General features: G+C 41.8%; 2 protein-coding genes across 13 annotated transcripts in view; one reads left to right on the top strand and one right to left on the bottom strand.

Moving 5' to 3' along the window:
* Positions 1-13,450, top strand: part of AASDH (aminoadipate-semialdehyde dehydrogenase) — a 57,404-nt gene extending 43,954 nt beyond the window's left edge. For 7 of the 8 annotated variants that reach the window (XM_038398713.2, XM_043513768.1, XM_038398715.2 and 4 more), the window contains one exon: positions 4,360-7,624. In XM_038398713.2, coding sequence (XP_038254641.1) covers positions 4,360-4,770 — 411 coding nt within the window. In that variant the 3' untranslated portion in view covers positions 4,771-7,624. Of the gene's footprint in view, positions 1-4,359; positions 7,625-12,814 lie in introns of those variants that run through there. The other variant, XM_043513769.1, reaches the window with a different exon arrangement.
* The window catches only part of CRACD (capping protein inhibiting regulator of actin dynamics), a 206,922-nt gene continuing 192,175 nt past the window's right edge, over positions 10,561-25,307 (bottom strand). For 4 of the 5 annotated variants that reach the window (XM_038398708.2, XM_038398704.2, XM_043513764.1 and 1 more), the window contains 4 exons: positions 19,958-20,148; positions 18,512-18,674; positions 11,052-11,349; positions 10,561-10,802 (listed from right to left, as the gene is read on the bottom strand). In XM_038398708.2, the coding sequence (XP_038254636.1) occupies positions 11,189-11,349; positions 18,512-18,674; positions 19,958-20,148 (515 nt within the window). In that variant the 3' untranslated portion in view covers positions 10,561-10,802; positions 11,052-11,188. Of the gene's footprint in view, positions 10,803-11,051; positions 11,350-18,511; positions 18,675-19,957; positions 20,151-25,307 lie in introns of those variants that run through there. The other variant, XM_043513767.1, reaches the window with a different exon arrangement.

Below are 25,307 nucleotides of genomic sequence, written 5' to 3' on the forward strand. Positions count from 1 at the left end.
TTGTAGCTCTTCTCTGGACTTTCTCCAGTTTGTCCACATCTTTCCTGAAATGTGGCACCCAGAACTGGACACTATACTCCAGGTGAGGCCTAATCAGCACAGAGTAGAATGGAAGAATTACTTCTTGTCTTGCTTACAACATGCCTTCAATACATCCCAGAATGACGTTTGCTTTACAGTTGACTCATATTTAGCTTGTGATCCACTATGACCCCCGGATCCCTTTCCACAGTATTCCTTCCTAGGGAGTCCTTTCCCATTTTGTATGTGTGCAACTGATTGTTCCTTCCTAAGTGGAGTTCTTTGCATTTGTCCTTGCTGTATGTCATTCTGTTTTCTTCAGACCATTTCTCCAGTTTGTCCAGATCATTCAGAATTTTACTCCTATCCTCCAAAGCACTTTTGCAACCCCTCCCAGCTTTGGTATCATCAGTAAACTTTATGTGTACTCTCTATGCCATTATCTAAATAATTGATGAAGATATTGAACAGAACCAGAGCGAGAACTGATCCCTGTGGGACTCTACTCAATATGCCTTTCCAGCTTGACTTGGACGACTGATAACTACTCTCTGAGAACAAGATATACCACATCTACCGCTTCCCCGTTATCCACAAGGCTTGTTACCCTGTCAAAGAAAGCTATTAGATTGGTTTCACACAATTTGTTCTTGACAAATCCATGCTGTTACTTATTATTAAGGCTGTGAGTTTGTCACGGATTCCATGACTTTCTGGGACCCGCAGGCATTGCCCTCGCAGCTCCCATTGGCCATGGTTCCCAGCCAATGGGAGCTGTTGAACCAGCACTTGGGGGTGGGGCAGCCCATAAAGCTAGGAGCTGAGGGAGGGACATGTCACCGCTTCCGTGGAGCTGCAAGGAGCCAGATAGGGAGCCTGCCAGCCCTGCCAATCACCCCCCCCAACCAGCACTAGTGAGGATCATGCGCTGCTGCTTGCCCTCTCCCCCCCGCACCAGCAGGGGTCCCAGGCTGCTCCCCTTCTGAGCACCTGCAGTACCCCCGGGCTGCCCCACCATAAGCACCCACGCCATCCCCTGGGCCACCTTCCCCACCCAAGATTTAATCAGGGGTATATAGTACAAGTCAGGTGACAGGGCCTTTAATTTTTGTTTACTGCCTGTGACCTGTCCATGACTTTTACTAAAAATACCTGTGACTAAAATGTAGCCTTACTTATTACCTTATTATCTTCTAAGTGTTTGCAAATTGATTGCTTAATTATTTGCTCCATTATCTTTCCAGCGTTGAAGTTAAGATGAATGTTCTCTAATTCCCTGGGTTATCCTTATTTCTCTTTTTATAGGTGGGCACTGTATGCCCTTTTCCAGTTCTCTGGAATCTCTCCTGTCTTCCATGATTTTTTTAAGATAATTGCAAATGGCTCAGATATCTCCTCAGTCAGTTCTTCGAATATTCTAGGATATATTTCATCAGGCCCTGGTAACTTGAAGACCTCTAATTTGTCTAAGTAATTTTTAACTTATTCTTTCCCTATTTTACCTCTGATCATACCTCATTTTCCCTGGCATTCTTCATTTTTGATGTTCAATTGCTACTAACCTTTTTGATGAAAACTGCGGGGGGGATTAGTCATTTAACACTTCTGCCTTTTCCACGTTCTTTGTTGTTGTTTTTCTTCCCTGAGTAACGGGCCAGCCCTCTCCTTGGTCTTCCTCTTGCTTCTAGTGTATTTGTAGACTTTTTTTTCTTTGTTATCCTATATATCTCTATCTAGTTTAATCTCATTTTGTGCCTTGGCCTTTCTAATTTTGTCCCTACGTTCTTGTGTTGTTTGTTTATATTCATCCTTTGTAATTTGACCTAGTTTCCACTTTTTGTAGGACTCTTTTTTTTTTTTTGAGTTTCAGCTCATTGAAGATTTCCTGGTCTCTTGCCATACCTCCTATTTTTCCTACACAGTGGGATAGTTTGATTTTGTGCCCTTAATAATGTCTCTTTGAAAAACCATTGAACTGTTTTTCCCGTTAGACTTGCTTCCCATAGAATCCTAGCTACCAACTCCCTGAGTTTGCTAAAGTCTGCCTTCTTGAAATCCATTATCTTTTTATTGTGCTGTTTTCCATCCTACTTTTCCTTAAATTCATGAACTCTACCATTTCATGATCATTTTCACCCAAGCTGCCTTCCACTTTCAGATTCTCAACCAGTTCCTTCCTAATTGTAAAAAGCAAATCTAGAACAGCCTGCCCCCCGTAGCTTTTTGCACCTTCTGAAATAAAAAATTGTCTCCAGTACATTCCAAGAACTTGGATAATCTGTTCCCTGCCATATTCTTTTCCCAACAGATGTCTGAGTAGTTGAAGTCCCCCATTACCATCAAGTCCTTTGCTTTGGATTATTTTGTTTGTTGTTTAAAAAAAGTCTCATCCACTTCTTCCTGATTAGGTGGTCTGTAGTAGATCCCTACCGTGGCCCCACCCTTTTTTTACCTCTTTTATTCTTACTCAGAGACTTTCAACAAATGTCTCCTATTTCCATCTGAACCTCAGTCCAAGTGTATACATTTTTAATATATAAAGCGACATCTCCCTTTTTTTCCTGCCTGTCGTTCCTTAGCAAGCTGTACCTTTCTATTACCAATATTCCAATCATGCATATTATCCCACCAACTCTGTCATGCCAACTCTGCCATAGTTGTATTTATTAACTAGCATTTCAAGTTCTTCTTGCTTATTCCCCATACTTCTCGCATTAGTATACAGACATCTAAGATACTGATTTCATTTCCCCCACTATGTTCTCTCATCTCTCCATCCCTTCTATAATGGTCCATGCTCTCTCCTCCCCCTTCCTCCCCCCCAAGATTTTGACCCTTCTCCCAGGTCTCCATGTTTTGGACTTAACTGCACCCATCAAACCTACTTTAAACCCCTCCTCAGTAGATTAGCCAGTCTGTATCCAAATATGCTCTTCTCCTTCCTCGATAGGTAGAGCCAATCTCTGCTTAGCAATCTTTCTTCCCAGAACAGCATCCCATGGTCAAGTAAGCCAAAGCCCTCCTGTTGACACCATCCTCACAGCCAGGCATTCATCTCCAGGATACAACTGTCTCTGCCAGGGCCACTACCTTCGGCTGGAAGGATCGAAGAGAACACCACCTGTGCCACCAACTCCTTCACCCTTACTGGCAGAGCCCTGTAGTCACTTTTTATCTGCTCAGGGTCATACCTTGCAGTATCATTTATTCCCACATGGATGAGTAGCATGGGGTAATAGAAGGGCGGATGATCCCTGACAGTCCCTTCCCTAACATCTCGGATATGGGCCCCTGGCAGGCAACATACTTCCCATATGTCAGGATGACAGATGGGTGCCTCCCTCCCACTCAGAAGAGCATCACCAACCACCACTACCCTACGATTCCTCCTGGGAACTGCGATCCTCCCAGCCTTGGGGGTACTTGGCTTCTCCTCTTCCATATTTGCAGGTAATTCCTCGTTGCCAGGGCAGCATAATGGTTCTTCATCACTTTGGTGAGTGGAATGGGAGTAGCGGGGGAGCACTGCCTGCTGCAAGAAGTAACCAACAGCCACTGTCCATCCTCTGACAATACCATATTCTCCTCTCGGTGTGGCATGACAGCAGCCCTCTCTAGCTGGATAGCTTTCCCAGCCTTGGGTGTCTGATGTTCTAAAACAGTGATGCTAGGACTCCTCCCCCTCTTCATTGGCTTGCAGGGATCTTTATGTAGGTGATTCTTGGAACTCCCACAAAATGGGGATTTGTTGCACTACACCAGTACAGTGAGGCAAGATTCTCTACAGAATGCATGGAGAGAGGATTGGGGTTTGCCCTGCTGGAAGGACATCTATACTGTAATGGCCTTGAGGTACTTATTGTGTTGCCTGTTTAGCCTCTTTTCAGTAGAGCCTCCACATAGGTGAATAATTTATAGGAAACTAGAGAGAAAAGGTGGTTGAGATATCTTTTGTTGGTGAGAAAGACAAGCTTTTGAGCTTACTCAGAACTCTTCTTCAGTTCCCCTCTTTGTAAGCTTGTCTCTTACCAATAGAAATTCATCCAGTAAAAATATTATTTCACCCACCTTTTCTCTGGAATATCCTGGGACCAACATGGCTACAACACTGCATTATAGGAAACTATCATGTGAGTGCCTGCCTGCTGAATGTGTGTGTGGAGCTGAATGTTGCAGATATTTTCTACCCATGTATTATATACAGCATATGCCAGAATCCAGATGATGCAGTATATTTGTCCTCTCTGTTAACAGCTTGTCCGTGAAGATTAAATGATGTCTCATTGATAACCTGAACAACCTGCAATAATGGATTAATTTTTTAATACTGTTCTGTAGGTTTGGCAGTTTTCCACCAGTGGACCAGTCTTTTCATCCCCATGTATCTCAAGTTTAATTAAGCAAGAAATATATTTTGGCTCCCATGACTGCTTTATCTACTGCTGTAATATGGAAGGCAATTTACTGTGGAAATTTGAAACCTCTTCAAGTGTATATGCAACTCCCTTTGTTTTCCATAGTCATGACTTGGAGAGTGAAACGCTGTTGGCAGCAACATCTACAGATGGTACAGTGTGGGTCCTGAATGCTAAAACTGGATTGGTAGCAGGTGTCGAGAAACTTCCAGGAGAAGTATTCTCTTCCCCTGTAGTGTGCGGATCAAAGCTTGTTGTTGGCTGTAGAAATGATTACGTTTATTGCCTGGATTTGTGTATCGCTGAAAAAACAAGAACTACTAAGATGTGTTAAACTGCTTCATCTCTAGTGTTTATGCTTGGATGTTAAGAACATCCTTGAATTGTACTTTAAAACACCCAGGCCTGTGTGGTCCTGCTCTTAGCCCATTCTACTTTTGTAAAATTGATTATGTTTGCAAACTTTTTAGTTAACAACTTTGCACCAACAGGCATGTCTACACTGCAATAAAAGACCTGTAGCAGTGAGTCTCAGAGCCTGGATCAACTGACTTGGACTCATGCTGTGGAGCTAAAAAGAGTTCTGTTTAGCTCCATAGTGGGAGCTTGAGTCAGTTGACCCTGGGCTCTGAGACTTGCTTCTGCAGGTTTGTTATCGCAGAGTCAATGTACCCGTTGTCTTGTCTGGAGTAGGAAAAATGTGCGATTTTCTTTTAAAATTGTGCCTATGTGCTGTTTAAAACACGAGAGTGCTTAGGCGCAACAGTGTGTAATATTTTTAAAAAATGTTATGTGGTCATGGTCAACATTAAACTCCTCCCCCCCCCCATCCCTCAATCGTGATCTCCGAACACATTTTTAAGGTGTTAGTGTCTGCATTAGGTGAACATTGGTGCTAGCTAACATGTTTTCACAGTCAAGCGATTTTTCCTAAACAAGAGAGGGCACTTGACTTAATGATTTCTCAGCATCGCTTGTCTGATTTAAGCTGAATTTTGGTGAAAAATAAATGTGTTCACTCTGATATAACTTTTTCTGGCAATTTATATTGAATTTTGTGCCATATGTAGTGTCTAGCATGAAAATGGAAATAGCTTGTCTGTTTGGTCTCAAGTTTTCCAGTATTTGGTTGGGAAATTTTGGTCTTTTTATTGAATGTATTAACATATTTTGTAAATAGATAACTGTGTCTCCGTGTACCTACTCACATGCATAGACCAAGGTGTTCTGCCCCTCCCAGCACCTTCCACTTGAATTTGCTACCTGTTGTGGGGAATCCTTCAAGGCCGATTATTCTATTCTGTATAGGTTTTTAAAATGCATTCGGGGGATGCAGCAGGGACTGGGCTAGTCCCGATGGGTGGGGAAGGGGAACGAGCCTGGCCCGGTCCAGCCTCTGACCCCAGCTGCAGCTTCGTTCTCCCCCTCACCTCCACCCTGGGTTCAGGAGAGAAAGGGAGGGGGCAGATGGGGACATGAAGTGGAAAGTTTGGAGACCATCTCTCTACAACTTAATCGATTATTTTATGGTATCTAGGGAAGCTAACCTAACTTGCAAGAATAAACTGAATCTTCAGTTTTACACAGTCCATTAGTAAATGCTTAGCTCAAAAATAGTGATTTGAACATTATGAACTTTAAACTGGAACCCATTCCAAAATTGCATGATTGTTATAAGCCCATGTTTGACTTTAAATACAGGATATTTCTATAGATATTAATGGGTATGTCTATGCAGCATTTTGGAGCATGTGGGAGCAAGCTCTGAGCCTGGGTCGACAGACTCAGCCTAGTGGGGCTTTCATTAATGCTCTAAAAGCAGCTGTGTAGACATTTTTGCTCTAAGCCAGGCATGGCCAAACTGGACTGCATGTGGATCTCTTAGAGTTAGTGCGGTGAGCTGGGGCTCGGGTCTTCAGCCCCGCAGGAGGTGCCCAAATTCAAGGCTTGAGCAGCTCATGCGCATTATAACAGGAAATTGCATCACGCAGCGCTGGGCGGACCTTGTGTGCTCGGGGTATCCCTGCATTCTGCACAAAGGCTGTGTTTATTGTTCATAAGTCAGATTTCAATAGTTCTCTGAGTAATGATCTCTGTTTGGATTCCAACTGTGGAGTGCGCGTGAGTGCCATGTGCTGGAGCCAGAACCGTTCATAGTATTGTCCGTTGACCCGCATGTGGGTCATAAGTCAACTGTGTGACACATCCGAGGCTTTAAGAGGCCATGCGGGTCCAGTTCCCTCTTACCGCCACATGGCCAGAGTCAGAACTTCTGTTCCTTGGTGCTCTTAGCTTGCTACAAGTACTATCTTCACCTTTTCCCTTGTTCCCCTCCCTTTCGTTGTAGTTAAGGCTAAAGACTTTTACTAAAAATTACCGACAGGTCATGGGCAATAACCAAAAATAACCCTGACATAATGGATAGGGGGGTCCAACACCCACTATTGCTGCTGCTCACAGCAGTTGGGAGATGTGGGTCCCCACTGCCTGTGGAGGCTCAGAGCTCCAGGACCACAGGGAGTTGCTTGGCGCTCCGAGGGCTGCCTGCCACCTGCTGTGGCTCAACTTAACATGCCCAGTTGGTTTTTTGTTGTTGTTTGTTTAACCTTTCTTATAAATCAGGTTTTCTAAATCTTTTTTTGTTGATGTCCTCTGGATTCTCTAGGAAATATGTGGATAATTTATAAAGTGTGGCACCTAGATCTGGACAGATCAAGCCTCACCAGTGCTGGGTAGAGTGGGACAGTTACCATTCATCTTATGTACGACACTAATGTTAATACCTCCCAGAATATTAGCCTTTATTGCAACTGTATCACTGTGTTGACTCATTCAATTTGTGATCCACTTTGACTCCAGATCCTTTTCAGCAGTACTACTGCCGACTTGAATACACCTAAACATTCAATTTCCTGACAAGCTAGAAGGAGAGAGGAGGTAAGCTTGCTTCTGTAGCTTGAAAAAGGTTTGAAACATTAATAATACTTAGCAATGGTATTCTAATGCATTAGGCTTTGAATACAATAACCCATTTAAAAAAATTTAGCAGTTTTTGTATTAAGCATTTACTAATTGGCTTGAATCATTGAGTACAACTCAAGATTCAGTTCACATATGTCCAGCTATGAAGACATTTAGTGTGACTTTTGAAGCTCCTGCATGAACAATTAAAATGGTGTTGAAATGAATTTTGTATTGTCATTTTTTCCCAGTTCAAAGTAACCAGCAGCAGTGATGTGAATTTGTTGAATCTAAATTTGCAGTGTCTATTAATGACAAAAGCTGCATTTTAAACTCAGGAACCATTTTTTTTATTTAAGTAGAACATTTTCCAATAATGGGATCACTTACGTTAAAATATGACAACCAAAATATGAAAATAAAATAGAAATTACACTAATGTATCCCTTCATCATAGGTCTTGTTACTCAGTTTTATTGTTGATAAAAACACATAATAAGACAGCTGTACCACTAAAAGTTCTATTTATAAATAAACCTGACGTATACCATTAACAGGAGGAGACAGTGAATATATACATCTGATAATTTTGACTGGATTATAATTTAATAGGAATTAAAATGACATTTGTATAAGAAACAATTGCACTGTAAAACATTTGAAAAATTAAAAAAGTACAGAAAACAAAAACCTCACAATTATACATTTTGTACATTACTATATGAACATAGGTTTCAGAGTAGCAGCCGTGTTAGTCTGTATTCGCAAAAAGAAAAGGACTACCCGTGGCACCTTAGAGACTAACAAATTTATTAGAGCATAAGCTTTCGTGAGCTATAGCTCACTTCATCGATGCACCAAATGCTCTAATAAATTTGTTAGTCTCTAAGGTGCCACGGGTACTCCTTTTCTTTATATGAACATAGAGATTAATCATATATAACCTGTTCAGAAGAAATGGTATTTTGTTTATAAATTACAAAAAAAAAAAAAAAAAAAAAGATACCTTCTATGTAGTGGTTCATTCAGTTCTTAAAACATTTTTGCTGATTTGAATAAATTCAGTAGTAACAATTTTTTTATTTTACAGAATTCTGACAATTTGTTCAGAAGACACAACAAAGCTAAAGCCAAGTAACACTTCACAGGTGTTTAGTGCAAATTTCTGTTGATTTTACATGAAGTGTCAGTGTTCAACTTGTAGACTTTAGAAGTGTTTCCAAGCAAGTACTGTACTGAGTGCAGTTTTTAGTATACTAGATACCCAACACTTGGAAAGACTCTGCTTTGAATCTTTAGATTACAACCATCCTTAATCAATTCAAACTGTGCTATAAATGGCTCTAGTGTGTGTTTTGGTAGGTTGGTTCATTTTGTCATGCACAATAGCACCTACTTTTTGCTCTATAAATCATTAAACATGCTTTTCAGTTCCTTGATCGTGACTACTATTTTTTCTCTACCTTTGTGGTTGGCCTGTTCTCCTGCTCCCACCAACCCCCTGCATCTCCTTCCTGATACCCCCACCCCCCTTCCAAAACTGCATCCAAAATTCTGGTGTTTGATTTCAAGCAGTTTGGAGTTATAATTACAAGAACAACTCAATTGCACACTTCAAAACCCAGATGAGATATAAATGTACATTAAGAAGTGCTACTTTATGATGGGACTAATTAAACACACAAATATTATGGGCCAAATTCCCCCTTCAGATAACCACAGAGCTCCCATTGAAGTCCATAGGAGTTGTGTGCAGGTACCAGAGAGCTCACTTGTTCCTCTGTGTATAAAAATTTTAAATACTTAATGTGTTAGGAGAAAGGAGAGAGACTTTAAAGGTTCTAGTTTAATTATGAAAGAGTGGAACACTGATTGCGCAAGAGCCACAAGAACAAACCTATTTCCAGCTGCACCTCTATTGAATCTAATGTCTGTTGTGTTTGTGCTATTTTAAGGGTGCTGCTTAACCTTTGTTTCCTACATAGGATGCAGTCTATTCAATAACTTTTGCTGACTAGCTTTTTTTTCAGTTCTTAGAACAAGGATGATAGTACAGGGCTCATTGTTTTCTGCTTTATTCACAGTTTGCTCCCCTCCTCATGTGATATACAGCAATTTGGCTAAAGAAAAGTAATAATATGAAGTTATCAGATACATTATATTGTAGTAATGCAATTTCTCCTCTCTCCTTATTGAAATGCCTCCTCTTAAAGTGCTCTTATGGCTCAAAAGAAAACCTATATTTTAAACAGAGTGGGATTTGCAGCAATATGCAAAGTTCGTTGAAAACACAGGAATTTTTTTTAAGGAAGATGAAGCTTGCTTTTTGTTGGTGTACTTACTATGAGTAAACTATTTTAAAAAAAAAAAAAAAAAAGCATAACTTCCTGGTAGAAAATTTAAGGATGCTAACTTTTTTTTATTACATTTTAAAGACTAATTAAAAAATTCCGCTGCAACAACTGATTCCTCCCACTCCCCATGTAAGTAAACTTTTTACTCAATTTTACAGCTGGGTTGTCTAGTACAAGGAAGGTCAGTCCGAAGTCACTCAGGGAACAACCTTAGCAAGAATTAGCATTCCAAACCCATTTTATTCTCTGTTCAGGAAACTGAATTTTAAATAAGTTTGGGATCCTCATGACAAGGTGGTAACTTAGAGTCTTGGTTTTCTGATTTTAGGCCCCAGTCCTGCAAACATTTACACATGAATAACTTTACACATGGCAATGGTCCCTTTAAACTCAAGGAGACTCGTTAGGTATGTAAAGCAACTCATGGGCATGGATATATGTAGGAATAGGATCTTAGATTGCAAGTGCTCTGAGTATATGGATGCCTAACAATTGACTTTGCCTCTGAGTGAACAGGGGAAACACTTTTTGTATCCCTGCTTCATCACTTTTTGTTTGGTTGCCATATGAATGTTAAATTATTTACTTTTTTTTGAGGAGGGCGGTACAGCAATTGTGTTGAGTCCCCAGCATGAAAGACAATAGTGCTTCAGTAACTGGATGCTATCATCACTTCATTCGCGGGTGGGAAGAAGTCCCCCAAAATGCCTTGGAGGGGGAGAGGTTTTCAAATTGCAAATCAACTGCATCAAACAGAGTTCAAAAGCGACCATCGTGGCTAAGAGGAGGGAACATGCATTTTTACATTCATCAGAGTGGCCAGAAACTTTTCTTTGTCTGCATGGAGAAGAGAGATCCAAAACCTCAGACTCAAATTCTCATAAAATTTGAAAGAGCGTTTGCTCTGAAGTTCTGGCCCTTCTTTTTATACCGGGCAAAACCAAAATCTCACATTTGAGTAGCCCTGAATTTTGAGAAATTGGATCTGAACTGTATGCCTGGGCCCACTCTCTACCAAGGGATCTATGATGTGAGCACACACTATAGTGACCTAAAAGAAAAGGAGTACCCGTGGCACCTTAGAGACTAACAAATTTATTAGAGCATAAGCTTTTGTGAGCTACAGCTTACTTCATCGGATGCAGAGTGCTTTTTCCACCAAATGCATCCGATGAAGTAAGCTGTAGCTCACGAAAGCTTATGCTCTAATAAATTTGTTAGTCTCTAAGGTGCCACGGGTACTCCTTTTCTTTTTGCGAATACAGACTAACACGGCTGCTACTCTGAAACCTATAGTGACCTAGAGCAAAATGGTGATCAGTTCAGTTTTAAATCCTTCATGGAATGCATTTAAATTTTGTTCAGTTTCTTTTGTCCTGTGTAAAAAGCTGAATCAATAAAAAGGAGAAAACAACTAAAGAGCACAAAGGTTACAGTTTACTTAATGATCTGTGGACAGTCACTCCAAGCTTTTGCTTTCCTCTTGGCTAGGGCCAGCCAGGCTGGTTCTGTTGACACAGGGTTAGCATCAGGAGTAGAGAATCTCTTGGTAACCTCTTTTGCTAATGTAGTTGATGGAACAGAATCTGAAATCTCCACTGTTTTATTGATTTGGGAGAGAAAAAAAATAAAACAGATGAAACATGCTACACTGTAGAATAATGGAGAACTGTGAACACATTCACAGCAAAGTTCATAAAATGTATAGATACCATATCTTTAAAAAAACAAGGAGTCCAGGGGCACTTTAAAGATAAAGTTTTAAACTATAGTTCAGTCTTCCTTTTTTTTAAACCTTCTACATATGTTGAAAACCAAATTAATTTGGCTCAGATTTATAGATGAAAAAAATTGGTCATTTAAAATTGGACTAATCCACATACTTGTTCTCTGAGTTACTTTTCAGCGTAGAACCACGTTCATGGAATGCTAGACGCTATTTTTATAGTCTCAATGGTTTTCAGAGCAAATTTGCTCAGATTATAAGTAAAAATGCTGTTTTTAATTTTGTTGTCAATACTGGAACTTCCCCCTGCCCCAACCTGACAATCAAGCTAGATTCTTTCCTTCTTATGTATAATCAATAACCCAAGTTTCTACAGGCACATTTCTGCTCTCTTACACATTTGCAACCCATTGTCTCCAAATTATGCCCTCAGAGACACCTGGACAAATCAAGGTCAATACATTTACACAGAAAAATGTAACTAGGTAGAAACTGCAGAGCCATCAATTCTGATGTTACTGTTTAAGTAGGAATAGAATCCAGCTCCGATAGCTACTTGTCTGCATGCTTAACAAAGCCATTTATCACTAAAACAAACCGATACTCTGACTATATACAAGTGGCGTGTCTGTTGGATAAGAAACTGCCTTTTACAGAGTCACTTTTCAGAGCAGAACCGCATAAAGTATAATGCAGGGATCAGATGACAGCATTATTAAATACTATACTAATGATGCTATAGAAAAACCCTTAAATAGACTTTTTGCAAGTCTATTATTCTGTGATACAGGGACAATCTCTGATTTACCCCCAATTATTTTATGACTAGAAATTTTAGAAAAAATTTCCTTGATCAAAGCCTGTTGAATTCAGCAGGCTTTGGCTAAGGCTTTAATAGGCTGGGAGTATGTGTAATTCCCATGGGCAAATTAATGATAGAAAGGTAAAGGAGGTGTCAGTTGAATTAAAAAAAAATCTACAGAATCATAATTTCAATTACATCACCTTCTGCAGTGTGGCAGAGGGGACTTGTTGCCTGCTCCATTTCCCAGTATTCCAGGTGGTGGAAATGTTTATAATCCAGCATCACTGGAAATAGGTATCAACCAAAAGCCCCGTCTCCCATGATTACAATGGTATCAGACATGACAAATCTAGAACAATTATGTAAATATGTTTGAGAAAATGTTTAAAAATCAATTTTAAAAAAATTATACTTTAATGGAGGCATGTCAAATATGCAGCCCTCACAAAATTAAATTGTGGCCCTCAACTGACAGTTTTGTATTCTCAGTTAATGCTGAGAATACCTCATTAATTTTTTTCAATGTTTACAGATTACTAAAAGTGGAAGGAGTGCTTCAAGTTGATTTGTTGTCACTGGCAATAAAGAAACATTTCAGTATTGATTATCAGCTTTGTTTATTAGGCCAAAAGACTTGTAATGAGGCACTGGTTAAGACATCAGCATTGAGCCAGAATTCACTGGAATTCATCTGAAAACCGCATGCTTGAACATGCATTACATTATGTAATTAGAATCAAAGTAATTTATTACAAAAGACTATCATTTTTAGGTATCAATGGGGAGGTGAAGAGTACCAACTAGTAGCTGAAGAATACCACTTTGGAGAATACCACTGAAGAGGACCTGGTTAAAACACAACATTCAGTGGCACCTTACGTGCTATAAGAAGTGCACCCAATAAACTGAATTTGGCAAGGCTGGAGCGGAGGTACATCAACCATCAGAAAAAAGTTGGAAGATGCTGGGACAAGGGCCGGATGTGGACAAGATTTGCCTTGTACTTGTATTGAGAAGACCACCACCTTCTTCTGCCCTAAACTGAAAGCCTGGAGGCCTCCATGAAGCACAGTTTCAACATAAGACACTGTATGAAGCAGTCACTCTTTGTGAGAATGTTGCATGGAAAGTTAAGTTGGTGCATTGACCCAAAGGATACCCATGCATACATCCAGGATGCATCCGATGAAGTGAGCTGTAGCTCACGAAAGCTTATGCTCAAATAAATGTGTTAGTCTCTAAGGTTCCACAAGTACTCCTTTTCTTTTCATGTATATACCACTGCTTATCCCACTGAGGGCTGCACCAAAATGTATCTAATGTGTTATATCAAGAAAAAAACAATACAAATAAATACTGATTTTACTACTGCAAAGTGTGCGACTCAGCTGGAGTTCATAAATTGCCTCAGAGCCTCTAATGGATGGAAAGTGGTAGAGATGGTCAATGCAGAGGCGAAGTACAGAGAAATATGTGCTTTAAATGAAAGTGAAGAGGAAGAGTATGCTTAGCAGAAAGGCTTATAAAGCAGTTATTGAACTGTGGGATGTGGACACAGTTTTTAGCAATCCTGTCTGCAGAAATGAATCACTGCATATGTCCTTAAAAGCTACAAAAGGTGTGGTGTGAAGTGAAATCACTGAGGTCAACAATAGTATGAAGACTCCAGGTGCAGCTACTAATTTTTTTTTTTTTAAACAGAAAAGCATTTTGTCCTGCAGTACATAGGAGTTTCAAGGATCCATAGCTGATGCCAAACCTGAAAAAATAATACCCCATGACTTGTACTTCATTTTTAAATGGTGCATTGATGGTTGCAGTGACTTCAGCACCAGCAAGCATGAAGGTAAGCAAGTGGAGCACAAAGCTGCCATTTTATCGCAAAGCCTCATGGATGAGTGCTTGAGTGAAAGGCAGGTTTCCAGTATACACACAACAACGTTGTGGTATGTGCATAATCTACCACTACAAGTGGCTGTTGTTTTAACAATTCATTCCAAAACCCATCGTAAATTCCTTATGCAGCTCAGGCACAGCATTGGCTTCTCCATTGCTTACAACAAACTACTCAGTTCTCCATGGTACCATGATTGATGTGGAAGAATTGCTTGAAGAATTTTTTATTGTTGCATGGCATAATGAAGCTGCTGTCTCTCTCCACTCAGTGCAGTTTCTCACAGTTCCTGTGAGGAGGCTAATACTAAAATTATCTTGAATGCCATCAGTGCCACAGAGGTTCTACTAAACTCCGGATTTTAGCACAAGACACAGATGTTCTAGTGCTCTCTGTGAAATGCTACCCAAGATTTCTGCAAGATTGTTTTTGTGGCTGGTGTTGGGGAACAATTGCTGTATATCCCTCAGAAATGTGTTCCTGTCCCTTGGATCATTAAAAGCTGCCACACTGCACAGTTTCCATGCCCTTTCAGGATGTGACAATACTGGAAGTTTGGCTGAAAAGACCAAAATTCTCTTACTCAGAGGCACTGGAGATGTTCATATGCCGAGTTTACCATTTGTAAATGTAAATGCATTACAGCACATGCGCAGCTACATAGCTGGATGTTTTCCAAAAGCAGATGGAGAAAAACTGCCACTGACGAGGGTCAAGAGGGAAAATTCCATGCAGTGGAATGGCTCTAGGACATCCAGAAACTACCCTTCCCAACGGGGCATGAATGGGTCTTGGAGAATGGACTGATGATGCCAGTTATGAAATACTATGTGGTCCATGAACAATCCTTCCACTAATTAAATGCTTGTGCCAGAGCCCAGATGCTCACCATCCTGCAGATGTTTGGCCAGAAGTCTGCCTTGTACAGAGATGTGAGTGTGTCGTGCAGATGAGGATCAGTGTCATGTGTCTAGCAGCGAAGCCCTAGACTGAGATGACACTGATTAACAAATGGTTTGTCTTACATGTCAAGGATAACTTTATTAGGATCAGTGAAAGATCAATATCTCTTTAACAGCGATGCATTGCTTACATAAAGTATCATTTAAAAAAACATTGATTTTTAAACTGTGTGTGTGTGTGTGTGTGTGTGTGTGTGTGTATATATATTTATATATATTAAATTTAATTGTTCTAGGTTTGGTACCACTGTGTTTGCAGGAGAAAGGACTTTTGACATATACCCAACTCAACAACATTGTATTAAAATTTCCACCAACCGGAGGAGTTGGGAGGTAGTGTGTCATCTCTCTCTCTCTTCACCCTGCTGCAAAGTATGACTCCATTGGAATTATGATTCTGTAGATTTTTTTTTTACAAACCAGATGACCCCTCCCTTACCTTTCTGTCACTAACTTGCCCACAAAATGAGATTTTACTAAATTATGCTCCCATACTAAAAGATAACTCTATAATCCCTGTTTTTGTTTTCATGGCTCAGGTATAGGTGCAAGCAGCCCTATCCTGTCCCTGTTCAACCCTGACCTAAAGGAACCACCTCTAGATTGGCACCACTGGAATAAGTATCAGATGTAGAAGCACTTTGTGTGGACAGCTTTCCACTATGTATGGGACTGAGTCTGCCCAACTTGTAACAGATTTTAAAAAGAATCTGTAACTGGTGGGGCAGGGTATGGGGGAAAACCCCAAAAACATTAAAAAGCTGGTGTTTCTTGTGGGAAACAGTCTTAGTTTTAAAAACTATCTGACCCATTTTTTTGTCAGTAGGAATTCTATAAGCCTGCACAACAGCTGGTAGCACAGAATTTGTTTGCTTCTCTATACATAGCCTTTGAAGTAGTATGTTTGAAATATCACTTTCCAAACATCCCCTGTTGTAGCTGCTTTGAGAGCAGGCTGAAGTATCTTGGTTTTCAAATACTTTTCAGTTCTTAAAGATATCTCTTAACATGCATAATGTCATAAGGGAGGGTAGATTTGCCAAGTACCAGTGTAGGCTTTTATAGTAAATGACTGCACGGTCATAACCTTTATCAGTCAAACACATCTATATTCATAATGAGCAGATATTAGAAGAACAAATATAACAGGCATCATATTGCTATTTGACTTCAGAGGTAAATAGTGACCAAGATGAAATCTAGTTCAATATATGCTTGAGGCACAATGAATTTTGATGAAAACAAGAGGTGGCAGCACAGGCATTGTTACATATTTCTGAAGACATTCAGACCCTGTTTGAAAATCTCTACATTATGAATTGCAAATGTAATTTTTCCTGTGAAACTCAGTTTTTAGGGCAGCGAGTTAGAGGCCCAGAAAAATTATAACTAGCTTCCAATGATCTAGCATATAGTTGGGGGGCACTTCAGAGGTAAATGTGTTTCATTTCTTCTGCTATCAAGATATAGTCATTGGTATATATTGACTGACTGGTTAATAATGTTACAGTATACATTATTATTGATCTATGAGGCATTAGAAAACACTAACTGGATTACTTCATCACTTTTCAGCCAACTATAAACCATAACCCTTAGCACGTAGTAGTACGGAATATACAGATTCAGACTGACAATACATAAATCAGATACTATGCAACTTTTAGCAACATTTTCTCAGCACATTTTTCTCCAAATAGTAAGTCATAGGAGTTCTAACCAAAGAGCATTAGCAATACTTCATACTAATCCTTATTTTATTATAAATTATATTATAGTACCTTAAATTTTAAACATTATCTAATATTTGTAGTAGTAGTAATAATGCTTTTCATGTATATGTGAATAAGGAATCCCATTTCAATTTAGCTTTAATTTATATCAGTGTATTATAGAATACTATGATCAACATAAAAACATACATGGGTCCTGTATCACTCAGTAAAATAAATCCTGGTCACTGCACTGTTGCCCTGATCAGCACAGCACAATTGTTTGTATCAGCTAATTGGTCTCTTCATTGTATAGACAGGATTTAACAGAGAAACAGGCAAGGACACAAGTATGCTTTGTGGAGAAATATTTGAAAAGCCCTATTGATTATAGCCCTAACATAGCTGGAGAAGCACATTATTAAAATACAGCTGTCTAAGACACCATCACACCCTTTCCACTTCACACTATTCTGTAAATTTAGAAAGTGCTTTCCTTGTAATGTTTTGCCAGTTACTTCAACAGAAGTAGGGGATAGGGCTGCAGGAGGGAGGTGCAGGGGGTAAAAATGAAGGAGGTACAGGGATTGGGGTGGAGGGCACAGTGCAGAGGTTGGGGGCAGGTGTTGGGGTGAGGGGGCATACAGTGAAGGGGTTAGGGCTCAGGAGGGAGTGCAGGGATTAGGGGTGAAGGTGGCACAGTGTAGGGGTTAGGGCACAGGAGGGGGCAGATCTTGGGAGTGAAGGGGATGTAAGGATTAGGGGTGCAGAAGGGGGAGCAGGTATTAGGGGCAAAGGGGGCACAGTGCAGGGGTTAGGGAGTGTGGGGAGCCCATGGGGAGGGGCACCAAAATGCAAGTTCACCCAGGGTGTCATTTTCCCTAAGGCCAGCCCTGTATCTGGATCTGGCAAAGTTCATAACTAAACAAAAACCTTGGAATATTATGGTCTCTTTGCTTTATGGACATACAGTACCAGTCTCAGCTAGGGTTGCCAACTTTATTTGGGGAAAACAAAATGCCTTGCCCTCTGCCCCACCCCTTCCCTGAGGCCCTGCCCGTGCTCACTCATTCCCCCCTCCCTCCATCACTTATTCTCCCCACCCTAGCTCATGCACTCATTTTCACCAGGCTGGGGCAGGGAGGCTCTGGTTGGGGGTGTGGGCTCTGGGGTGGCACTGGGGATTTGGGCTGCAGCAGGGGGCTTTGGGTCTTAGCTAAGGGAGCCTGTCTTAGCTCCTCTGCGGGTAGCTGACAGGAATCACCAGGGTCCCTTTTTGACCGGACATTCCAGTTGAAAACTAGATGGCTGGCAACCCTAGTCTCAGCCCTGTAAACCAAATCTTAAAACAGAAGTACTAATCTGTCAAAATTACATTGTGAATTCCACACTTACAGTCTCTCAGGGGCCTTCCAGTGGTCATTTTAAAAGTAGAAAAAGGATCTTACTTAATTGCCAGCCCATCAGACTTAACCAGGGTTCTGACAGACAAGCTGGGTTCCTCCTTGCTGAAATAATAAAGATGCTGCAGCTGGAACTTAGTTTACAATTCTGATGATGATGTGTGAGCCAAAAAAGAATGTAGTTCCCTCCTGAGAATTCTACAATGCTACCACTAAAAAAAAGTGAGCACTATTGAAAACCTAAATCTATCACTGTACCTGTCACAGAAGTAGGAAGGGTATTGGACTTTTTGAACTGCTCTCTGCGTTCTAGTCTTGACATAGCCATCTCAATTTTCTTCTCGTCTTCCTGAGGTTTTTGTAGTACACTTGCTTTGCTGATATTGCTGCCTTTATTTTCTGACTGATTGCTTACAGCAGCCTAGGGTGGAAAAGAAAAAGTGTTAGATCAGAAACAATCCATTGTATATTGTCAACTACAGTCGTTCTCAACCAAGGTCCCGGGGCCCCCAGGGGGCCTCAAGCAGGTTTCACGGGAGCCACCAAACAGGACCAGCATTAGATTTGCTGGGGCCCAGAGCAAAAAGCCGAAGCCCTGTCATGCGGGGCTGAAGCCAAAGCCTGAGCAACTGAGCTTCAAGGGGGCCCCTGTGGTGTGGGGCCCCTGGCAATTTCACTGCTTACACCCCACTTGCTACCCCTTAATGCCAGCCCTGGGTTTTATATGCAGAAAACCAGTTGTTGTGGCACAGGTAGGCTGTGGAGTTTTTATAGCATGTGGTGGTGGGGGGTGAGCCTCAGAAAGAAAAATGTTGAGAACCCCTGGTCTACTATATACAAATAAGAGATCTCATACTTGATGCTATCCCAAATACAATGCCTTATCCTCCTAACATATATGTGCTTGGGCTCTGAAGAACCCTGCTATGTACACTCCTCTTTCTGGTGCACAGCCTAGAGAAGTTTTAGAACCAAACAGTACCCTCAGAAGCAGATGCAGGGCTCTCACTGGCTTTCCTGGGGAGTGGTCATATAGATCAGCAGTTCTCAACCAGGGATCCGAGGCCCCTGGGGCAGGGCTGTGAGCAGGTTTCAGGGGGTCCACCAAGCAGGGCCAATATTAGACTCACTGGGGCCCGGGACAGAAAGCCAAAGGCGAAGCCTGAGCAACTTAGCTTGGCAGCGCTTCCTATGGCATGCAGCCCTGGACAACTGCCCTGCTTGCTACCCCCTAATGCCAGTCTTGGCTTTTATATGAAGAAAAACAGTTGAGGCACAGGTTGATGGTGGAGTTCTTATAGCATGTTGGGGTGGGGGGGAACCTTAGAAAGAAAAACGAGAACCCCTGATATAGATGATGGCCTGTAGTGACAGCAACCCCAAATTAACAATGATGCTTTTATGTTCACATCTTTCATACGTAATTGATGATAAAAACATGCAAAATGTCAGTGAAATTCATGAAGAGCTGGAGATCAGATTGAAATTCAACAACAGTATACAGCATTTTGTACTGAAAATTGGTTTGCAATGTTCTTCATTTGTGCAAAGTTAAATTCTAGACTTACCACCTCATTCTACTGACTGACACTTTAGCTTTTTATAAAATTTCACAAACTGAACAGGAATTCAAATACAACTAAATCAAGAGATCAGTGTTTTTTTAAAAAAAGTTTTCTGAAGCTTCTTTGTTTATTATTTTACATTATCTTTAGCGAGCTTCTCAGCCTGCTTTGCCTCTCTGGCTTGTCTCCTCTCCTCTCTGGTAGCTTGCTGCTCACGAAATCCCTTTTGCTTTTGTAGTGCTAATGTAATCCACAGCGGTTGTGCAGATTCAACTTTTTCCATCAATTTGGAACCATCTAAAGAATGCCTGTTCTGGAGAACTGGCTTTTCTGTAAGAAAAAGGAAAGGACAAGAAGATTGGTTGAGTGCAATACAAAAGGTGTTCATTTTTCCTTAGTTCCTTACCCTAAAAAATAAAATACAGCAATATAGACAGTAAACATTGTTTAAACACATTGAACTCAGTGTCAGTCACAGCCTTTCAAGCATTTATCACATTCTGAAGCAGATTTGTTACTCATCAAGAAGAGACATTTCAATAGTCCAGCCTTAATACTTAGCAGGCCAAATTCATTCTTGGTGTAACTTCTCTGATTTTACTCCAGGCAGAAATTCAGCCTTGTATCCTAATTTGACATATAGATCCAACCACATCCTTGCATCCTTTGGTGAAGGATCCTCATGGATGGATTTCCGCAACCTCCCATTCCACTTTTTGCCTTCTACCTATTTTGATTCTTAATCCCTTTAGACCAGATGTGCCCAGCTTTGCCTAAGTGTGGGCTCAAGTGACAACTTGCCATAAATGCTATTTGTATAAAATGGAGGTCAGCTGGGTAGTCCACAGAGACTGATGGTCCCAGTATGCAATGCTTCATCTTAATCTGAACAATATCAAAGTGGAGATCACATGCTGGAAACTGTAGTGTTTTCAGGCCCAACTTGTATTTCAAAGAAAATGATAGCTGTTGATCTCACGTAAGAACACACTGGACCACATCTGGTTATCCTAATGTTGGCCCACTTTTGACAACGGGACACAGTTCTGCACTGTCTCATGTTTCTAGAGACTGATTTAGAGCCCCTACCATTGTAACAGCTTTCTGAAAAAAGTTACAGGTTTGTGGAGGGTTGGAGGTTGTGTTTTGTTTTGTTTTTTAATAATTGTTGGCATTTAGGCATCAGCAGTTATTTTCTCATAACACATCATCGTTGTTTATGATGAAGAAGAATCACTAGATGTATAAAGTTGAGGTATATAAAGGCTTTCCTTCAAGAGCTAAAATTCTACATACTTGAAAGTGAGAGCAACTAAACAAAACCATCCAAAATCCTCCCAATAATGGTCAGTTTTTTCACTAGCTTTCCATTTAAAGCACCAAAGTTTAATTCCCCCATAGAAAGCATCTGGGATGAAAGTTTAGAGCATGGCAGGTGTTCACTTTTTCAAAAACTTCATTTGTTTACAACCTCGTATCTTAAAATAGCCTGGCCTAGAAATGTCAAAACTTGTTTTATTCTATTGGCCTTGTAGAGCACTGGTGCCTTTTGCTATTTCTGGAAAGTATGCCATTTAACTGAGGAGTTATTTGATATGTTGCTTTGGAACCTTTGCACAAACTGTTGCATTTCTCAGGCTGGACAGCATAGAGTTTGCGAAGTCTACCACCAGATGCTACATACCTTTGAAATTCTGGCTTGGAGCTAAGGGTCTTCAAGGTTTAAGATGTCTTCAGCAACAATCTGGAGCCTTCCTATAAAACTGCCTGGAAATTGGGCCAGCACCCAGGATTAAAGGTGAGTGCATCTGAGAGCAGGACTACTGGTGCTTCTGCAAAGGTCTCGATTTCCCACTAGGATATTTGCAGAGCTGAGTGAAGCACAAAAACTCTGGAGGAGTCCTGAATTTAGCTCACACTCTGCTCTTAATTTTAGCAGCACATCTCCAACTAGTTTTCACACATCATCTTTGCATAAGAAAGCTTAGGGGAAAACAAAAATCTAAGGAAAATCCTAAAGTTGGTTGTTTTGAAGGAGATTGTAAAAACAGAGCAGCTATTTCAGGAAAAAACATTCAGTGCATTATAAAAATATGTAGAACTTTCAAGAAGCAAACAATTGAAATTGGGAATTTGAAATTAAGTTTCTAGAGACAAACTGGATTTTGACTGTCCTACCCTGTGCTTCTGATCTGTCCTTACAGTGACACCACACCTCATTCTACATTGCTACTATCCACTTAACCCCATCCTCAGCTGAACGTAATAACTTACAAATTACAAAAAGAAAAGGAGTACTTGTGGCACCTTAGAGACTAACAAATTTATTAGAGCATAAGCTTTCGTGAGCTACAGCTCACTTACAAATTACATTCTCACTATGGTGGAGCTACAGATCTCCCTCCACAATGCAACAACTGAGGAGTAATGGGACACAGAGAAGCTCTGACCATATCCCCTTTGCTGGCAACAGGGAAGGAAGATGGCTGAGGAGCCACTATACTGTCTCTCTGCCACTGCAGGGTCCCTCTATGATGAGTTGTGAATTTTATGGCAATCTGCCAGTGGTAGGGCACAAAGCCACTGCATTACAAAAGGATCTGGACCATAGAAGTTTATAAAGATATATACAAGCTGTCTGAAGAACAATACATGAAGGGTAGTGTAACATACCAGTGGTTCCCAACCACTTCTCTGCCATGGCACACCTTCAGAATTTTAATTATTTTGAGACACACCATCATATTGTCTCCAAATGAACTGGCCTCCTTATCACCTCGGTTTAAGCTGTTTACTACCTTTGCCATTCACAGTCTGTTGGGGCTGTGTGCAGAAGGGGTGTAAGCAGGGGCTGTGTGCAGAGAGAGGAGTGTAGCTCAGGATGTAGGCGGGGGGGGTAGCTAGGGGCTGTGTGCACAGAGGATGTAGCTCAGGGTGCAGACGGGACTGTGTCCTAGGGGGTGCTGCCGCTACAGGGCCCAGTCAAGTGATCAGTCCCTAGTTGGCACAGTGGAGGCTGCTCCACTTGTGGCCGTGTGCACACTGAGCTGGGCTGGGCCATGCCATCCTACACAGTCCCCATGGCCACTGGCACCCAGTGGTTTGCAGCACAGGGGACTATGTATCTGAGCCTGGAGGGTACAGTGGTCATTACCCAGCCCAGGTGGAGAAACTGACCTGGACACACACAGCAGCTGGCATCACTACTTGTGCAACCCCCGACCCCCAAATGTTCCTCTGTGCTCCCACAAGGGGCGCTGGCCAGGCCACACCCCCTAGAGGGACACAGGGAAAGGGAGCAGGGCCAAATGGAAGGCAGAACGCTGGCCCCCACACATATGCATTGCGTCTGTAACTTATCAAGTTTGGGGGTCAGCACCCCCATCTCTGTGCCCCAACCTGTCCAGCCCCCACCTCACCCCAATTCTGCCCCACCCCCTCACACCAGTTCTGCCCCACCCCCAAATTCAGTCCCCTTTCCTCTCCTGAGATTCTTCCTCCTCTCAATCCTGTGGGGGGGAAGGGGGGACTGCAGGAGGGATAGGGAGAGACAGAGGAGCCGACCAGTTGCTCACAAAAGGGGATTGGGGAGGAGAGGGAGATTGAGCTCCCATTGGTTGCTCTGCTTCTGGAGGAGTTGGGGCAATGAGGCAGACAGCCAATCAGAAGATTGCTTCCCTCACTTTCTTTCCCCCTGTCCCATCTGCACTCCACATATAGTTTTAAAAAAAATTCTGCAGCACACCTGTTCAGGCCTGATGGCACACCAGTGTGCCACAGCACACCAGTTGGAAAACACTGATCTAGTCTGACCTGCACTTTGCAGAGCACAGAACCTCACCTACCCACAGGGCTGGCCTTACCATGAGGCAAACTGAGGTGGCTGCCTCAGGTGCCAGACTGGGGAGGGGGGGCGAGGGGGCGCCACTAGGACCCAGAGTGTAGAAAATTGTGTCTGCTGCTGGTGCATATGTATTCTCTCCGCTCTAGATGCACAGAGATGGTGGAATGCTGTGCTGGAGGAAGGAGGGCACAAGAGACATAACAGGCAGGCAGGAGAAAAGGTGAGAGGGAATAACAGAAAGTAGCAGGAGCTGCAGGGAGAGAGAGGAGGAGGAGCCTCTTATGTACCTCTCTAGCACCCCTAGAAGCCTGGACTGATTAACCCCAGCTTCTCAGGGAGCTTCCTGTTTCCTGCTGCTTCCCAAAACCCACTTGAGGAGGACAGGCAGTCAACTGAAAGAGTAGGAGCCAGTTAGGCCCTTAAGACACTGATATCTTCCCTCACTCAGGCCTTGCTACCAGCCAGGTTATTTGTCCCCTTCAATTGAGTGTTGAGAGCCACTATAGCTGGCACAGAACAGGAGTCATGAGTGAAAGAAGAAAACATCCTTTTGGGGCAGCTTTCAGAAAAAGAAAGAAAGCAAAGGAAGCTTTTCTATCTAAGCAGGAAGAAGCTCTCCTGAGATACATAGACACAAATGTTCATGGTGAGCCTTCCGGCCCCAGTGAGGATGAGTGGTGAGGAGATGCCTGATTTTCCAGTTAGTCAGAGTGCAGGTGACCTGGCAGCTACTGCAGCATCCATATCTCCATCTCAAATGGATGTAACCAGGCACATTCCTGAAGAAAAGTGTAGATCAGAGAAAAGTGTGGTGGAGGTGCAAGAAACAGCTGCTGCTGAGTTTAGTTCCCTAAGTCTAGATGATTCAGGACTGTGGATCCACTTAAACAGTAGCCTGAGGGACTTCCTTGTATTGCATGGGTCACAGCAAGTGAAAAACTTCATGTTCCCCAAAGACAATGAAAATAGAAGTTTCCATCCAACGCATTACTGGCGTGAAATCCCCAATGGTGACAAAGTGAAGAGGCCATGGCCTATGTACTCAAAAACCCAGAATGCTGCATTCTGTTTTTGTTGCAAACTCTGCCAGTCTAATGTTCCAGCCACATTGGGTTCTACAGGAACAAAGGACTGGAAAAATCTGGCTAGAAATCTGGCATGCCATGAGAAGCCAGCAAATCACCAGAGAGCATTCCACAGGTGGAAAGAGCTTGAGATGAGACTAACATTAAAGGCCACCATAGATTATCAGCATCAAGAGAAGATTGCATCAGAGTCTCTTTACAGGCAAAATGTTCTGAAAAGGCTAATTGAGACTGCTTGCTACCCAAAACCTAGCACTGTGTGGCACTTCAGATCAGCTGTATGTGCCAAACAATGGAAACTTCCTTAAAATTGTGGAGCTGATGGCTGAATTTGATGCTGTACTCCAGGGGCATCTAAGAGTCACCACCCAAGAAATGTACGCACACCACTACCTTGGAAAAACAATTCAAAATGAGATCATACAGTTACTGGCAACAAAGTGAAACAGAAGATTGTGGCAGATCTGAAGTCAGCAAGATATTACTCCTTTATTCTGGACTGCACACCTGACATCAGCCATACAGAGCAAATTACTTTAATGGTGCATTTTGTAACAACA

This window comes from Dermochelys coriacea, chromosome 4 (assembly GCF_009764565.3).
Source record: "Dermochelys coriacea isolate rDerCor1 chromosome 4, rDerCor1.pri.v4, whole genome shotgun sequence".
Lineage (NCBI taxonomy): Eukaryota > Metazoa > Chordata > Testudines > Dermochelyidae > Dermochelys > Dermochelys coriacea.